Here is a 19,494-nt window from a genome sequence, read left to right as displayed (position 1 = left end):
GAAAAACCATCCATTTTTCATCTTTGGAGGACAAGCGTAACATGAGTTATTTGGTTCAAAGGCAGAAACATGAAAAGTCAACATTAGGGGAAGATGATCCTGTGCAGTGTTCTCCTGACTCCTGTTTTGCAATGTGGGAATCTGAGGAAAGTTTTCTATCACCAGATCTTCAAACTGAATGTTAAATTTTGATCCAGGCCCCAATAAGTCATAGTTTCTTCTTTTTTAACCTATGTCACAATGCTTTACCATTCACACTCTGTTAAAATGGCAGCTTCCATTGCCCTAATCTGGATCAAAATGTTTCTGAAGAGTAAATTGTTAGATAACTGAGAACTGAGAGACAAAGCTCTCCTGAATCTATTTTCTTGCTGATGAGTTCTTAGTGGTGTATTTTCTCCCCCTCCCCTCTCCTCCCCCTCTCTCATTCTCTCTCTCTCTCTCTCTCTCTCTCTCTCTCTCTCTCTCTCTCTCTCTCTCTCTCTCTCTCTCTCTCTCTCTCTCTCCCTCTCTCTCCCTCCCTCCCTCCCTCCCTCCCTCTCTGTGTGTGTGTGTGTTTAAAGAAAAAGTAGGTGGTTTTCTCTCTCTTGGTCTCTCATTTATCTCCTACTCTTTGGTTATATATTTTTATATGTGAGATATTTCTCTCTAGCACACACATTTAATATATACAGCATGCATCTTGACCTGGAATTGACTACCGACATTTAACTGTTGTTGATCAGACAACACTTCTTTATCTCTTTAAGTTTTAAGTGCTGTTTCTGACAAATGCCAGTCCTTTTAGTCTGCTCTGTAACAGATATACCGGGAATCAATATACCATCTAGATGTCACAGAGGTAAAAGAAGACTCTTTTTTGGGGGGTGGGGATGGCGAAGGCTATATTGTTTAAGTATTGTTATAACTTTCACTTTGTCTTCTATATATTGGGCTTCAAACCACAGGAATTCAGACTTAAAACAAACCTTATGATATTATAACAGTAAATACAGTGTTTAAATAAAATACAAATGAGCAAAGATAAATTTAAAATTACCTCACACTTGGATATTTTTTATTGGCTGATAAAATATCTTAAACATATTTTAACCTAAGGCATCAAACATAGATGCTATTATGTCGACATTGATTTTAGGGATTTTTAAAAATAAATTGCATTCCCTGGTCTTGGGGGAATTCACAACCTAATAAGCAGAAGAATTACATTGGGGTAGTTTAGAATATATTTGTAGTGTTGTAAGTGAAGCTCTGGCAAGTGCCTTCCAGTGTAACAAACCTTTTACATATGCTCTCTTTGTTAATTCCTCAACAGCACTGTAAGGAATGTGTTATTATCTTTATCTCATAGATAAGAAAACTAAGACATGGTGAGGTTAAGGAACTCTCCAAGGTCACACATTTCTGAGTGTTAAGGCTAGGGTTTCATCTCAGACCTGTGTCTGTCAGTGAACTGGTGTATTTTAGGTATAACAAGAAAGAGAAAACTTACATTTATATCCATTTCTTTCCAAAATCCACTATTCTCCCCTTTATCAGAACAAAAATGCAAGATGTTTGCTGTTTGGAGAAATTGTACCAGAGACTTTTCTGATTTAAGAACTCTAAGAACAGCAAAGGTAATGAATGGAACACAGGGGGATTAACTAAAAGCTTAAGGACTGAATGTGAAGGCCCCCAGACCCTTTTCCTGTCATGCTATCAGAATTCTGGCAGGCAGGCCAGTACTAACCCCCACCCTGTAAGACAGAGGGTTATGTTATATATCATTCTTTGAGAATATTGACTTGTTCAAGAGGCATGACCTAAAAAATACTAACACTTAGAGATTCTACATGAAGCTCACCTGATTTCCCTTCAATGAAATCTACCTGTTCATGTTGCTACTTATGCTGCATACACTTCAGTCAGCTCTTTCAGGTTTCATTTTAAAAATGAAGGTATACTCAAGTGTTAGCAAACACAAAAAGATAGTCTACAATATGAAAGGTGGCAAAGACAAAACAAACAGAAAAATAAACGAAACCAGAAAAAGCAAAGACAATTTAAGAAACAGAAAATAAACAATTTAAGAAACAAAACAAGGAAACTCTTACAACAATAAAGCTATTGCATTGATAAAAAAATTATGCTATAGGAAGTAGAATGTATGTGCAGATGTTTTCTAAAAGCAACATCAAAATGATATGGGAAAATAGCCTGGAAAGATGAAATTAGAGGACCAGAGAGGAAATCTTAAGATGTATGTAGATATATGTCAGTCTTCCTCAGTTATTAGTAATGGACCTTTAGAAAATTACTTAATTTTGAGGGGTTTTATATAGCAAACTATATAATTATATATTGTATTTTATAGTATTTATGTAGTACTGAAGAAAATATGTTATGGGTACACAGACCTTTTTAAAGTTTAAATTATTACTTGTTCAATGTGATGTAGTTAGTCTAAAATATGGCTATGTAACTCTTTCCCAGAATGTAAAATTAAGTTCAGGAAAGTGTGAATGCATATGTACATTTGTGTGTGTATGTGTGTGTGTGTGTGTGTGTGTGTGTAAAATTAGAAAACAATCTGTTTTGTGTCACTATTTTTAAAACTTTACATTTGTTAAGTATTAGCACTCTGTATAGCATAGTGGGTTTTCTACTGGAAGTTACCTTCCAGTGGAAGTTTGTAAATGATTAACAGAGGTTAATCTTATACTTTATTTAAGCAGCCTTCAATGACATTGTTTTTTAACATTAGTCAGTAAACGATAAACTGAAGTAACTGAAATGGATTGTGGTTAATATTACTGTCAGGGTGATGAATAATCCTGACATATACCAACAACACATTGCCAGTCAGTAATCTTTTTCTAAGTTAAGTATTTATTCACTAATCATCCTAAGTTACTGTGGTGTGGAGTGACCATTTATTATTATTTATAATAGGATTGTTTTATATGTATAACATTACCAGTTTTATCCCATAATACTTCCTGTTTTCTTAGTTTAGTGCTGGGTAGACTAACTTGGTTAGATTCAGAGTAGGCGACATGTATTCTTACCATGAATTTACATAAAAACTGGTTTTAAAATACCTAGAAAAAATTTTTTAAGTTCAATAGGTACTGATACTAAACATCTGATTTCAAGCTGGGATTTTTTTTTCTTTTTATAGAGAGTTAAGTGCAGTAGGTTTCTATATATATCTTTGTATGTGTCAAGTTCTGATTCTTGTAGTTTCCTATGACACTCAACACTTATATGAATATGTACTATGCTTTTCACTGTGGGTAGTATAGTAACTTACCTTTTAGTCCACATGTGCACATTCCTATCCAGTTCTTTTTTTTTTTTTAATATGTTTTTATTGATTTTAGAGAGGAAGGGAGAGGGAGAGAGATATTGAAACATCAATGATGAAAGAGATCATTGATTGGCTGCCTTCTGCACACCCCCCCACTGGGGATTGAGGTTGCAACCCAGGCATGTGCCCTTGACTGGAATCAAACCCGGGACCGTTCAGTCCACAGGCTACACTCTAGCCACTGAGCCAGACCGGCTAGGGCTCCTGCCCAATTCTTTATTCTCAAAGCCATTTATTTGAATAACAATACTTATTCAACATTAACACCTGTTTTAATGCCCTATATATATATATTGCATAAATATGTTTATTCATATATTTGATTATTAAATATTTACTGAGCACCTTTTGTGGATGTTATTCTAAGAACTGTACCAGAAATCAAAGTGAATTAAATCCCCACTTTTAAAGAGTTTTATAATGGAATGTATGTTATATTTGACACATTTAAAGGGAAATAATTTAATCAAAAACTTTTTATTTCTGTATAACTTTATTTTAGACTGTCTCACTTTCAGAAGATGAATTTTTTAAATGAGTCCACTATTTATAATATAAACTTAAATTTTTGAAAGTAAAAAAAGGGGAAATTCTGAAAACAAAAACCATAGTTCTCATTGGCCTACTATGTAAACTGGAATAGACAATTAAATAGTTACCATTTTTTAAATATAGGAAGAAAAACAAGTAGAATTTTATTGAGAAATATATTCTGTTAAACTACATAAAATTTATTTACTTTAAAAATATGTTTTCCTGTATAATTAAAATATAAAACAAATACTAAATTGATTAGGTCAGTGATTTTCAACATTTTCATCTCATGGCACACATAAACTAATTACTAAAATTCTGCAACATGCCAAAATATATATATTTTTCCTGTTCTCACAAAAAAAAAGTAGGTATAATTTTGATTGACTTAAAAAATAGTAATTATCTACCCTTTATGCTCCAACATTACTTTTTAAAAAATCAGGTATCTAGCCAATCTAATAAAATAGTAATATGCAAATTATTAACCACCATTAAGCTACTCACACAAGCCACGCCCACCAGCCACGCCCATCAGCCAATCAGAGCAAGTATACAAATTAATCCCAACCAAGATGGCTGCAGCCACAGAGAGCAGGAGGGAGGCTTGGGTTTCCCTGGCAGTCGAGGAAGCCAAGCTTTCCACACACTCTGGTGGGCCCAGGCCTCCATTCAAGGGTACAAAGTTTCAATTATAGAAGAAAATAAATTCCAACAGAAATGGCAGCAGCCAGGAAGTGATCAAGAGGCTTGGCTCCACTCAAGGCTACAAAGTTTCAATTATTGAAGATAAATAAACCCCATATACCAAAGTCTCCACTTGAGTCACGGGGGGGGGGGGGGGGGGGGGGGGGGGGGGCATGGCTAGCCTGAAAACCACCACAGGCCCCTCACCCAGGCTGCCCCATACCCCCAGGGAACCCCCACCCTGATCTGGGACACCCTTGAGGGCAAATCAGCTGGCCCCCACCCATTAACCAGGCCTCTGTCCTATCTAATAAAAGAGTAATGTGCAGATTGATCATCACTCCAACACACAAGATGACTGCTCCCATTTGGTCAAAGATCCTGCCCCCATGTGGAACCAAATGGCCACCACAAAATGGCCAGCAGGAGAGGGAAGTTGAGAGGAACCAAGCCTGCAAGGGAGGGCAGTTGGGTTTAGGGAAAACCAGGCCTGCAAGGGAGGGCAGTTAGGGGCAAACAGGCTGGCAGGGGAGCAATTAGTCATCAGGCTGGCATGAGAGTGGTTAGGGGTGATCAGGCTGGCAGGCAGAAGTGGTTAGGGGCAATCAGGAAGGCAAGCAGGCGAGAAGTTGGGAGCCAGCAGTCCTGGATTGTGAAAGGGATGTCCAACGGCCTGTTTAGGCCCGATCCCACTGCCTGTGAGATCAGGACTAAACTGGCAGTTGGACATCCCCTGAAGGGTCCCAGATTGGAGAGAGTGCAGGCTGGACTTAGGGACACCCCCCCCCCCCTCCAATGCATGAATTTTTTGCACCAGGCCTCTAGTATTTGTGTAATACAATTAAGATTTCTAGTACCAAGATTTAACCAATCAGACCCAAACATATTAGAGAGGTCATTAGAAAGGGTCCAAATCCTACATGATTGGGGTCCTTATGAGAAGCTTAAAAAAACAGGTTAAAAACAGACGTCACAGAAAAGAATACTATGTGGTGATAGACATAGAAATATGAGTTATGTTGTCATAAGCCAAGGAATACCTAGGGTACAAGAAGCTGGAAGAAGCAAGGAAGGATCTTTCCCTAGAGGCTTTAAAGAGAGCATGGCTCTGCAAACAATATTTTCACTAGATTGACAGGTATTTGGAGGAGCAATAATACTTTTAAAGTGACGTTTTACTGTCTTCTGACTGGCCTAGTTACCGGTGAAAGTTTGTATTTTCCTTATGATTTTGTTTCTTTCTGTTTAATAATGTTTACTTATTTTTCTTTACTCTGGCTTTAAGACTTGTTTCTTTATCTTTGATTTTCAGCTCTTTGGCAATGATCTCTCTCCTTCATTTGTTTTGTTTTGTTTTCCTGCTTTGAGTTTTTAGAGTTTCTTAAATCTGAAGTTTATTTCTTGTTAATAATTTTGAAAATTACTTACTCATTCTTTTGTTCTTACATCTTTCCTCCCTCTGAGACTCCAAGTACATCTATATTAGACTCTCTGATTTTGTCTCATAGCTCATGGTTAATCAATTCTGTTTGTGTTTTCATTTATCATCTTCATTTTGGATCATTTCGATTAACCTACCTTCAGAATTATTTATTATTTACTTAGCTGTGTCCAGTCTTTGAGCAGACTAAGCTCGTCAAAAGAATTCTTCACCTCTGATACTTATTTCAAGCATTTATATTCGATTCTTTTTCTCTGGTTTTCAGCTCTGCTGAAATTTCCCACCTGTTTATATAAGTTTTCCACCCTTCCACTAGATCTTTTTATTAATGAATTACAGTTATTTTACATAATATGCAAGGTACTTCTAACCATCTCTATTATCTCTGAGAATAGTTCTTTTGATTGGTTGATCTGTTCATAATGTGTCATTATTTTTCCATAATATTCTAAGTGTCTGGTAGTTTTTGGTTGAATGTCAGCTGAGATCTGATGTGAATACTATTTTATGCCTAGAAATGTGGGTGCCTCCTCTTATGTCAGGCAGTTTGTGTTGGGAGTTCAGCCAACCTAGTCAGTAGATGAGCTTGGTTGAGTTTGATATTGTCATTATTACCTTCATTGCAACACAGACTTCCAATTCCTCCATTGAGTTTGTACTTCACAAGGGCCCTGTGGTGCTGTTCTGGCTCAGTCATTTAACAGAACATCTGTGCCTGTGCCATAGAGAGGTTTTTCTTTCTCTTTCTTGCTTTTTTCTAGGAGTAGATTGCTATTGTCATTCATTGCCAAGCTTGTGGTAGAGGTAAGGCAACCTTTCCTATCCTATACGTATAATAAAAGCCTCAGTGGCATCACCCCCTCATGCTACATCATCACAAGATGGCTGCCACAAGATGGCTGGTGGGTGAGGGAAGAGTTGGGGGTAACCAGGCCTGCAGGGAAGGAAAGTTGGGGATTGCCAGTCCTGCAGGGGAGGGCAGTTGGGGGCAATCAGACCAGCAGGGGAGCAGTTAGGCATCAATCAGGCCAGCAGCAGAGTGATTAGGGCAGTGGTCAGCAAACTGCGGCTTGCGAGCCACATTTAGCTCTTTGGCTCCTTGAGTGTGGCTCTTCCACAAAATACTATGGCCTGGGCAAGTCTATTTTGAAGAAGTGGCATTAGAAGAAGTTTAAATTAAAAAAATTTGGCTCTCAAAAGAAATTTCAATAATTGCACTGTTGATATTTGGCTCTGTTGTCTAATGAGTTTGCTGACCACTGGGTTAGGGGGTGATCAGGCTGGCAGGTAGAAGTGGTTAGGAGCTATCAGGCATGCAGGCAGGCAAGTAGTTAGGAGCCAGTGGTCCCAGATTGTGAGGGGGATGACCGATTGCCAGTTTAGGCCTGATCAGGGACCCGAGTGGTCCAAGATTGGAGAGGGTGCAGACCACCCTCCCCATGCACAACTTTCATGCACTAGGCCTCTAGTCTGTTATGATATGGTTTTTGTTGTTGTTGTTGTTGTTTTCCTTGTTTTCTCAATGTGTATGAGTTGCTCAGCTAGTTTCTGGATTTCTTTCAGAGGGATTGTTTCATATGTAGTTATAGGTTAGGTTTCTCTTAGGATACTGTCTTAGACTGGAACTTCTGATTTTAACGGTCTTATATGATTCTGTTTACAAATGGATAGGTTTTTTATATATCAGCTTTGGGCATCTTGGTTGTTTATCATTTTTATTATTCTAAGACTCCCCCCCCCCCAAGTTTTCCTTGCATTTTTAAGATTGGAGTTATGCTAGCATTTAGCTCAACACTGGCATTGGATTTGGGGTTATGAGAGCATTTAGTTCAACACTGGCATTGGATTAAGAGATTATTTTAATCCATTTATGTACCTGACTCAAATTCAGATAAAAACCTATAGTAAAAATCACTTACTATGCACCATAGGTGAATAATAAATGTGAAGGCATTGCTATTAAATATGCCAACATGAGTGTTTCAAATGATTTAGATTCTACATAGGCATAATAAATAAAACTGAATACTTTCTTTTCCGCAAGATGTGTTCGTTAAATTGAAATAGTATAGTGAGTGTATGTTTAATGCTACTTGCACGAAAGTGTGTTTTAAAGGGCTTAGAAACTGCTCTGGTACTTGAGAACAAAAGTGCTTACAGACAGTCCTCGGGCTACATTGGACTCGGCTTATGTTGTTTTGTGGTTACGCCACCATCTCTCACTTATTTATTTAAAAAAAGTTCCATCATTTCAGTGTATGTACATATGTGCTTCATGTTTCTTAGTATTTATTTGCAACAAGTAAAGGTCAGGAATTGTTATCTTTCTTTTAATTTTTTTTTTTTTTTTTTTTTTTTTTTTTTTACTGTTTCACTTCACTACTGCTGTGTATGTGCTCCATGTGAGTGACGTAGGTGCTTATGTAGGTGGGTTCCGACTTATGGCAAAAATCACGTTATGTCATGCTGTGGGAACGGATCTCCAATGTAACCTGAAGATCTACTGTATTTGTTAACTCTAAACCACACTGGTATGCCAGTGGAATTTTTTCTTGACAGTATTAAATAAAATGTAGAGTGCATGAAGAAAAGTACCAATCTATTTCAACCATATATAGCATTTGACAAAATTCCTTAAAAGCCAAGGTTGCATAAAAATGCTTATTAGGCTATTTGTTGCAATTGCCATTTAGATAAAAGAGCTGTTATAACTGACCCAAAATAGTTGCTGTACCTCCTAACAGTGTCAACATTGCTTAAATGACAGAGGCTCTTTCTTTATTTTCTTCTCTTGGGGTATAGGGGAGAAAGGCAGGTGGTGGAAATGCACAGAATAAAATTCATTTGGGTTCATGATTGGGGGTATACATATTTAAAAGTTAAGAGGAATGTTAAGCAATACACTGTGATGACAATACCTATATTTTTTATTTACTTTTTTTTAAATATAAAAGCTGTTTTTGCCATGCATAATTTTGGTGTCCCAAGACAAAGTACCCATATTCCCAATTATAAAACTTCCACTAAGTGATATTCCCGTAAAAAACGTAAATTATATTTTTTCAAAGGCAGTCTAAATCTCCCATGAAAGGATTCTAATGGCCTTACAGATTTGGCACCAATATTTTCATCAATCTACACAATCCAGATCATTTTAGGTTTTATAGTCAATTTAGTTAGAGTCTGCTCTGGATCTTGCCCTGTCACCCGGCTTGGTGACTAACCAACAATGGTCATCTAACTTCTCCCAGATTCATTTTTTTCCCACTGGTAATTTGGCAATGCTAACAGGTTTGTATATTAAGGGATTATTATGAATGTAATGATATAATTTATATGAGACTTGAGCACCATCGCTTATATCCGATAAATAGTAGCATTGGCATTAAATAGAATGGTCCCTTTAAGCTGCATATCATAGTTATTTCCTGTAATCTTTTAAAACCAAATTGTTACCATCTTTTATGATGTCACATTTCCTGATAGTTCACCTTCTTTCATTTTCTAATTTAGATGAAACTAACATTTAATCTGACATTTTTATAACAAAAAACATTTAATTCACATAGCATTGAATCAACCACTTTTTTTTTTTTTTACCCCCTCCCCCTAGTTTTTAGCAGTGGCTCTCTTTCACCATCTACAGACCTTCCCTCTTCCAGGAAAGAATAAAATGATGTATGACCTCTTTTGTCCATGACCTCATAAATGCTGTAGGATAGGCTTTATAAGTAGTCAGAGAATTAAAGGATGTTTCCAATTTCCTAATCATATCAAATAAAGATGACATTGGCAGATGGCTTTAGGCCAGTCATTAAGATCCTAAAGTAGCCATGCTCTTTTGTTTGCCCTTTCTGAGGCCCTTTTGACATCTCTCCTATATTCCTGTATACACACAAAATGTATCTTTGTGATACACTCTCCCTTAGCATTTACAAAGGCCCTATTTATGATTTTTATGCTCTAGAATGATTTACTTATTTGTTTGCTTATTTTCTTCTTTCTTTCATCTTCTTATCTTCAGCTTCTCATCCTCATGTTAGGGTTCATTGATTTTCTAAAGCCTTCATAGAAAGGCTGTAAAAACCTCTTTGCAGACTTGGATTTTAAAAGAGAAGTTTGTTAACTCAAGTAGATTTCTGCTATATAAAATTACTCAGATTTCTTATCAATTCCCTTACTCTAAGTAACTGTAATCATGGTCCAGCAGTTGGAATTTTTTATGTCTTCAAGGTTGGTATAAAATAAAACAATTCACACAAATCTCAAAAGGAAGAAGAAATTATGGTGACAGTGATGATAGCAATCACAACATGAACAGCAATTGTATTTATTGAGGACCTTCTTTGTTCGAGGATTGCTTCTTAGCCGTTACATGTATTATTACTCTTTAAATCCATTAAATAAATGTCATTCCAAATTGGGTAAGAAATGGAGAATTTGTTGAAATTAGGAAGGATAATTGTATTACAACAGCTTTAGATGGATAAAATGGCCCAAAGACCAGGTTTTGAGAATTAGGTTTTTGTCTCTAGGATTTATATTGATTTTCAACAATGTTACTCAAGATACTTCTTGTCTTCATTATTAAAATAGTGATATTTAGCTAACATATTTATTGCAAGAATGCATAATAATATTTTATAAATTGTAAAATGTAAGTTGAAGATATTATTCTTAATTATATAACTTCAGGTGAGATTTCCTGAAATTTTTAAAAAGAAAAACTTCAAATGTATCAATATAAAAGCCTTTTCTTTTCTTTTTCTTTTAATTTTTAATACATTTTTATTGACTTCAGAGAGGAAGGGAGAGAGAGAGAGAAACATCAATGATGAGAGAGAATCATTGATTTGCTGCCTCTTGCATGTCCCTCACAGGGTTGATCCCGCAACCCGGGCATGTGCCCTTGACCAGAATCAAATCCCCGACCCTTAGGTCTGCAGGCCGCAGGCCGATGCTCTTTCCACTGAGCCAAACCAGCTAGGGAAAAAGCCTTTCCTTTTTACCACTAACTTTTACTAGTGATTATATGAGAGTCTGTTGTGTGCACTTGAAGGGGTCTCAAAACTTTTAAATTAATGTAGTAGAAGATGATTGCAGTGTACTTGACATTTAATATAATTTCATAGTAAAATTAGGGCGCCCTTTGGACTTTTGTAATTTGGTTTTGCTTATATTCTTGAGGTAAGTGTTTTGGGGGGACTAGTGTGTACTATTAGACTTCTGACATAGAATGCACAGGATAAGTACTGCATGTACCAATGGAGGATTATGATGTTTATTACATTCTTTTCTAATAGACTCCACTGATCTTATCAGGCTTGTTTAATGGATTTTTTTAAAAATATTAAAAAAAAATCTTTATTAAGAGTATTACAGATACTACCCTTTGTTTTCCCCCTTTGCCCTTTCCACTTGGTTCCTGCCCCAGGCCTTCACCACCCTATTGTCTATGTCCATAGGTAATGCATATATGCATACAAGTTCTTTGGTTAATCTCTTCTGTGCTTCCTACCTCTTCCCTCTGAGATTCTTCAGTCTGTTACATGTTTCCCTGCCTTTGATTCTATTTTATTCATCAGTTTATTTTGTTTGTTAGATTTTGTTTATTTTGATTTTTAGATTCAATTGTTGATAGATAAATATTTATTGCCATTTTATTGTTCTTTTTCTCATTTTCTTCTTCCACCTCTCCCCTCCCAGCTTCCTCCTCCTCCTTCTCTTCCTTTTTCTCCTAAAGAATACCCTTCAACATTTCATGTAATAATTGTTTGATGGTGAAGAACTCCTTTAGCTTTTCTTGTCTGTGAATCTCTTTATCTGACCTCCAATTCTAAATGATAGCTTTACTGGATAGAGTAATTTTGGTTGTAGGTCCTTGCTTTTCATCACTTTGAATATTTCTTGCCACTCCCTTCTGGCTTGCAAAGTTTCTGTTGAGAAATCAGCTGGTAGCCATATGGGCACTCCCTTATAGGTAACTAATTGCTTTTCTCTTGGTGCTTCTAAGATTCTTTCTTTGTCTTTAACTCTTGGCATTTTAATTATTATGTGCCATGGTGTGGGCTCTTTGGGTTCCTCTTGTTTGGGACTCTCTGTGGTTCCTGGATTTGTATGTCTATTTCTTTTACCAGGTGGGGGAAGTTTTCTGACACTATTTCCTCAAGTAGGTTTTCAATATCTTGTTCTCTCTCTTTTCCTTCTGGCAGTACAAATGTTGGTATACTTAAAGTTGTTCCAGAGGCTCCTTATACTACCTTCATATTTTTGAATTATTTTTTCTTTTTACTCTTCTGATGGGGTGTTTTTGTTTCCTCATATTCCAAATAATCTGAGTTATTCAGTAAGTGCTTAATTTCTAAGTGGTCCTTAAGTCAAATAAACTGAAAAAATAATTATTACTAATAATTTTCTATATGACAGGCACTGAGCTGGGCACTTTACATGGGATATTTTTGTTATCCTAATAGTTAGAAAAAATGCTTCTAAAATAAGGTAGTAAGGTATTTTAATTGTAATTCTCTTAAAAACCTGATTTAGGAAGTTTTTTTTGTTTTTGTTTTTAATATATCTGGTTCTGAAGGCTTTCATTACTATATCTCAAACAAAATACTTAACACTCTACCACATTTGACAGTTTTGCTATTTGTGAAATTAAAATATCATAGGTACAGTGATTTTTTGTTATTTCTATTTCTGCATTTTTAAGAGTTTTGGTGCTCTATTTTCTTTAATTTGTCTTATCTTACTATAATCCAAGTTACTTCCATGTTCTTAAATTTAATGTTTGTATTGGTAGTCCTTATACATTAATTTTTAAATAACTTTATCCCAAGGTTCTTTTATTATTTTGTAGATTTAAAAATCTTATATAACCCTTTTTGTATAAGTTTCATATAATGTTTATAATTTTTATATTCTAGGGTTCTTTATTTTTACATCATTATGAACTGGAATTATACCTCTCTAATCAATTTTTGTTTTTTGTTGATTTTTTTTCAGGAAGTTATTTTAAATGACCAATATTTTTTCTCTTATTCTTTTAATCAATTTGCTGATTTTAAAAAATCTTTAGCCAAGCTTTTACAGTTAAATTGTACAAAGAGCTCCCAATCGGATGATAGTGCTCTGCATTTTTCTGAATTATACTCTATTGATACTCATGATATACTGTATAAGAGTACCTCTCAGCATTTAATTTTACTTCTTTTGTAGAAATTAATAAACAACTTGAAATGCTGATTTAGACAATGTTTTAAAAATGCTATGATGCACTTTGGTGTGTGACAGACTCTTGCTTAGTTAAATGTTTTGCTGCATTATAACATAGTTGGATTCAGCTCATCTTTTAAAGCAGTTGTCAGAAAAATATGGGCCAGCATGGTAGAATGTATTAGCTCAATACATTGTCTCCATTTTATTATGAAGCTGCTGAGGAAGCCGTGATATACAGCACTGTCATTACAGATCTATTGTTAAGACGGTTCCACAGCCTTCTTTGGACCGCCATTAATTTATAGCAGTAAACAATATGTAGCCTTCCAACTGCAGCAAAGCAGAATCTTTTAATGAGGTGGATGTTATTACCACAATAAATCAGTGCTTTCGCGTAATGTATAATTCAATGTGTGTATTCCCACTGTAACTTCTCTGAGTAAGCTGATAGTGTATCATTGTCATTGCACAGCTCCACTGTTTTTTGTTTTTTTTAAAACCTTCTTTTATTTGGGGACTTCTTTTTTATATGCTTGCAAATAAATGTGGTATGTCTTGATAGCTGTCCTGGAGCAGGCTTCAGAAAGCAACTGTAACAATAACAGCTAGAATCAATACTGTGGGTTCTACCTATATGGATCTCTGCGCAATGCCGTTTTTTTTAGATGCTAGTGAAATCAATCTTAATTGGTTTTAGCATTATATTCAAGAAACGTGATTCTATAACTATTGATTTTGGGGGTGCACTCATTTGGAGAGTAATAAAAATGGGAGCAGATAAAGTGAATACTTAATATGCTGCAGAACCATACAAAAGGAGTATTGATTCTATTTTTAATTCACATAATTTGTCTTCAAATGATTTTATTTCTTTTTTCCTTTTGCATAGCTCAGTCTTTAGGGACAACAACTAAAATTCATTTAAAGGCATTCAAAATTGGTTCTGTAACAAAGATTTCTTGGGGTCAGTTTCATTCCTAACTGGCATAAATTTAGTAAATCAGATATGATTCTTTTCTGCAGAAACTAATGCTTTAAAAGGTGGCATTTTTAACTTAGTATATGTATACTTATTTACATTGCTAATCAGCTAAAGATTTTTAAAAATTTGCTTATAACATAAAACAGTCACTTAAAATACAGTGTGAATTAGAATCTTTTAAAGCTATTAAGAGAGAATGGTACTAAAAATAAATAGGAGCTTTGAAAAAAATAGTTAACTTAAAAAAGATAGCTAAACTGATGATTTAAAAATGTTGCTTAAAATCCCATATTAACATAAAAAGCAGTTTAAAAACTAATTTAACATTGTTTTATATTCAATAGAATCTTTCTGAATACATCTATTTTAAAACCAATATCAAATTTTATTTTCATATTTCCCTCTTTAATAATCAGATATTTTCTTTATAACTGAGGAGTGGCTAATTCTTAGGCCTTCATTAAAGAAAGTGATTTGATTTAAAAAAAATAAACAATAGGTGTTTTCTAAAGGTCAGAATGATTTATTAGAATGAATTGTTACTTAAAGCAATTGATCTTAACATCATTTCAGCCCTTCGACCCCTTTGAAAATCTTGAGAACACTCTGTATATTTTTCTTAAGAAAATGTACATGTGTATAATCACACAAAATTTTGCATACTGTTTAGTGGAGTTTGTGTGTTCCCTGAATGACAGCAGCAGCAATAATAACAACATAAGCTAGCATTTATAAAGCTTCTTATCTTATGCCAAGCAATGTGTTGGCTCTTTACTCACAGGCTATTCTTTTATTGAAACTTTACTCCAGTTCTAAAGATAATCTCAAAAATAATAGGTAGCATTCATTGGATGTTGTCATGCCTGGTTTGTAGGACTTTATCTATATTGAATCATTAATTTTTTAAAAATTATTTTTAATCCTCACCAAAGGATATGTTTTTTGTTGATTTTTGTGAGAGAAGAAGGGATCAGAGAGAGAGAGAAACTGATTTGTTGCCTACTGAAATGCCCCAACTGGGGATTGAACCCACAACCTTGGTATGTGCCCTGCCCAGGAATTGAACCCACCACCTTTTGGTGCACAGGGCAATGCTCAAACATTGTGCTAGCTGACCAGGGCTATACTGACTCATTTTATTTTTCAAAATAACCTTCTAACTTGGCACTATTATAACTCCAGTAAGCCCCTTGTAATCTGTGTACCATTCTTTCTATGTAATGTATTTTATATATTTCATGCAGGCATATGTTCCCCTTAAGTTCTGGTTTTACTCATCCTGGTAGAAATTTCTACATTTAACCCCTTTTTCACAAAATCTTTTTGCTCACTCAGATTTTAGTCCAACCTCTTTTCAGGACCACCTATAAATTAATCCTCTAGCTTCAAGATTCTGTTTCTGGTTGTTGCTTCTAATTAACTAAATAGAATTTTATATGATAGGTGCTTTCAAAAATATTTTATAGCTAATATTTACTTCATATAATTGTCTTTTAAAAAATGCTTTTTATGGGCTGATTAAAGACACTTATTTAACAAAAACTAGACTTATTGAGAAATGACAGGTTTCTCCATTCACTTATATTATATGTGTATGTTTAACCTGCATTGAAAATGTTTGTTTTTCCACCTACTGTCAGAACATAATAATCTGTGTTAATTTAAATAATACACATAAGTTTTAATTCGCTTTCAAACTTGCTAATAGGACAACATTTTGAGGCGTGAAAGTGATAAAGGATGCTTACATTGGTGTTCTTGTTTTTCCTCCCCATTGACAGCCAGTAGGAGCTTTGAATCCAAAAAGAGCAGCGTTCTTTGCAGAGCGTTATGAATCATGGGAAGATGACCAAGTTCCAAAGTTCCACTATGGTACTCATTACTCAACTGCAAGTTTTGTTCTTGCATGGCTGCTAAGAATAGTAAGTTCAATTTGAATAATAAACCTTGAATAAGTAAATTCATGTTATAGAGACTATGCCGTGATTAAAAATCATCAGCGTCTTTTTTGAATGATAATTATTTTCAGTGATTAAGGTTCTAGTGGTAAGTATCTCTGTATCCCACTTGGTATGTATTACTGTAGAATTGCCTTAAAAATGTTTCACCTCTGTGTGAATTTTTCCCTTAAATTTGCCTCTTCAAATGATAGATATCTTAGCAAATTCTAGATTGTATCATAGATTATATTCAAATGTTATTTTTTAAAATAAATAAAATTTAATTAACATAGACATATATTCATATATTTTGAAATTTCATTTGCCCCAAATGGAATAAGGTGTATTTATAAGTTACACCAAGGCTGCCTTGTATTGATAATATATTGGTTAAACAAGAAATGTTTCTGTAAAATTGAAAGGTGATTCATCTACTAGAAAGTAATTTCTTTGGGAAAGCATTGCAGCACATCATTAATTAAAGCTTGTTAGAAGGGTACAGGCAGACATAAATCCTAGAAGTAATTTATAGTGCTTAGCTAATTTCAAGCAATTATCCACTAATATGTGTTTAAATGTTCTTTAACTAAGAGGAGGCTTTTAAATCTTCCAAACATTTTTCTTTTCTTAATCATAAATTAAATATTGAGCCATAACAATAAGAAAATTACATATTGGACAATTTCCTTGTACTATGAAGAAAATACCATCTAATTTATGTCTGAATGTTATTAATAAATTGTTCTTGGAAAGAAGAGTGTTTAAAATATGTTTCACATACCAAATTTTGGGAATAAGTCTTCAGAAAGAGAAGTAATTTGAGGACATTAATGTAATAATTTAGGTATACTTCCCATTCAATGCCTATTACTAGCTAATGTATATTACTCATTAGAATATTTAGATGTAAATATTTATAAAACCACATATTTATGCCTAATGGATTTTTTCAATTGCTTATTTTTAGGAACCCTTCACAACATATTTCCTAAATTTGCAAGGTGGGAAATTTGATCATGCAGATCGCACCTTTTCATCCATTTCCAGAGCTTGGCGAAACAGCCAGCGTGATACATCTGATATTAAGGTACAGAAACATTTCATTTCACAATTATTTTTGGTGTGTCCCTTGTTGAATGAATGTGGGCAGTATTTCTCTTGCAGTACAGTCTTTTTACTGAAGATAAGCCTCAAAGAATGAGGTCTCGGTTAAGTGGCCAAGCACCACTGTATGGAATTTGTCTTTCTCTCTTCTGTGTCTTATTTCTGCCTCTGTATCTGTATGCATGTCTGTCTCTTATCTCTTGTCTCTTTCTTTAGTTGTGGAATGGTTGTTTTCTTCCCCCTTGCAGTCTCTCTCTCTCTCTTTTAAAGGAAGTCTATTATGGATGTAATGCAGCTTGCTCAATGGAATTCCAAATTCAACAACAACAAAGAAGATATATAGTCAGAAATATATTATGAGGAAGATCTCAGACTTTCATTTTGTTTTATTTCAAAGATCCCTTATCTATTCTTTTTTAAAATATAAGTAATTCATTTTTGTTGATTTCAGAGAGGAAGAGAGAGACAGATAGAAACATTCAGTGATGAGAATCATTAATTGGCTGCCTCCTGCATGCCCCACCATGGGGATCAAGAGCCTGCAACCTGGGCATATGATCTGACCGGAAATCGAACCATGACTTCCTGGTTCATAGGTCGATGCTCAACCACTGAGCCATGCCAGCCAGCCCCCATGTCTCTATTCTTAAAAGAATTATCTTTGACCTGCTTCTGGTTGTAAATGCTTACCTGACCCTGTTTGGTATAGGATTGTATTATTATTGAGGAGAAATAAGAGTTCTCTTATCTATTTGTTCACTACTGTAAGAGATAAAAAAAAAAAAACTTTGCATAATTAGCTACTATAACCCTTCCCAGTCTTTTGCTTGTATCCTCAGAAGTACAGGATTTTATTTTCATAATACTAGTGTCTCAGTACAGTGTCAATGTTACATGCTGTTGAATATAATGAGATATGTCTATGGTTGTGAAGCTCCTTATAGTCTCATAAAAATATAAGAATTATACATAGATTATTATACTATATGTGAAAAAATGATAAGTACCCTATGAGATATATTGGGGTTCAAAGAGAAGTTACATTACTAATGTTTATGTTACTAAAGAGTACTTAGAAGTTCAATATAATTAATTGGGGGAGTGGACATGGGCATTTGACTGACCTGCCTGCTGGTCGAATGATAATTATATTTTACTTTTTAGATGTGGTACTTAACAGTCTGTAAAATGTATTCACACGCTTTGTCTTATTTAGAGTATATTTTTGCTTATATCAAAGATATTTTACTAAAGATTTTGTTATATGCAGAAATAATCATAGATATTGGGATATCTGTATAATTTTCTTCTATCACTAAAAATGTAGTATGTAATACTCTTGCAATTATATATCATACTCTTTAAGAATAAACAGTAGATAATTTTAAAATGTACACCGAGTGGCCAGATTATTATGATTTCTGAATGCATAGTAATCTGACCACTCTGTGTGTGTGTGTGTGTGTGTGTGTGTGTGTGTGTGTGTGAATTCGTGCATGGGTTGGGTCCAGCCAGCCTGGCCAGGGGGAGGGGACATGGGCATTTGACTGACCTGCCTGCTGGTCGAACTTCTGGTCGAGGAGACAATTTGCATATTAGCCTTTTATTATATAGAATATACACTAAGTGGCCAGATTATTATGCACTCAGAAATCATAATCTGGCCACCTCAGTGTATATTAGATAACAGTAAATGAGAATAATAGATTTAATAGTTATTATTTTTTTAAAATATACTTTTATTGATTTCAGAGAGGAAGGGAGAGGGAGAAAGAGATAGAAACATCAGTGATGAGATAGAATCAATGATCAGCCGCCCCCTGCATGCCCCTAACTGGGGACTGAGCCCGCAAAGGCATGTGCCCTTGACCGGAATCGAACTCAGATTCCTACAGTCCAGAGGCCAACGATCCATCCACTGAGCCAAACCAGTTAGGGCTAATAGTTGTTATTAAATTCCACTTCTAATCTCAAATTACTTAATTACTTAACTCTTTTGAGAAGTAGTAGGGAGATATAAACACATAAAACATTAATAAGTCTGACTTTTTGTTACTAGTTATAGAATTAAGAATTTTTAAAACATTTAAAAGTCTTATTTATTAAGCATCTAATAACCACATTTTTATATTCATACTTAGATTCAATGCTATTAGCGTAAACAAAAACAAAATCATGAATTTGAAAATAATTTTTTCCTGCTTTGTAACAAAGAGATAGAGGATATCTTCAACTG

General features: G+C 34.7%; 1 protein-coding gene across 5 annotated transcripts in view; it reads left to right on the top strand.

The window, feature by feature from the left end:
* Positions 1-19,494, top strand: part of LRBA (LPS responsive beige-like anchor protein) — a 514,593-nt gene that overhangs the window by 365,092 nt on the left and 130,007 nt on the right. For all 5 annotated transcript variants that reach the window (XM_084884876.1, XM_084884872.1, XM_084884875.1 and 2 more), the window contains 2 exons: positions 15,996-16,136; positions 17,122-17,241. In XM_084884876.1, the coding sequence (XP_084741002.1) occupies positions 15,996-16,136; positions 17,122-17,241 (261 nt within the window). The remainder of the gene's footprint in view (positions 1-15,995; positions 16,137-17,121; positions 17,242-19,494) is intronic.

This window comes from Pipistrellus hanaki, assembly GCF_964339955.1.
Source record: "Pipistrellus hanaki genome assembly, chromosome: 5".
Taxonomy (NCBI): domain Eukaryota; kingdom Metazoa; phylum Chordata; class Mammalia; order Chiroptera; family Vespertilionidae; genus Pipistrellus; species Pipistrellus hanaki.
This window is presented reverse-complemented; position numbering and strand designations above follow the sequence as displayed.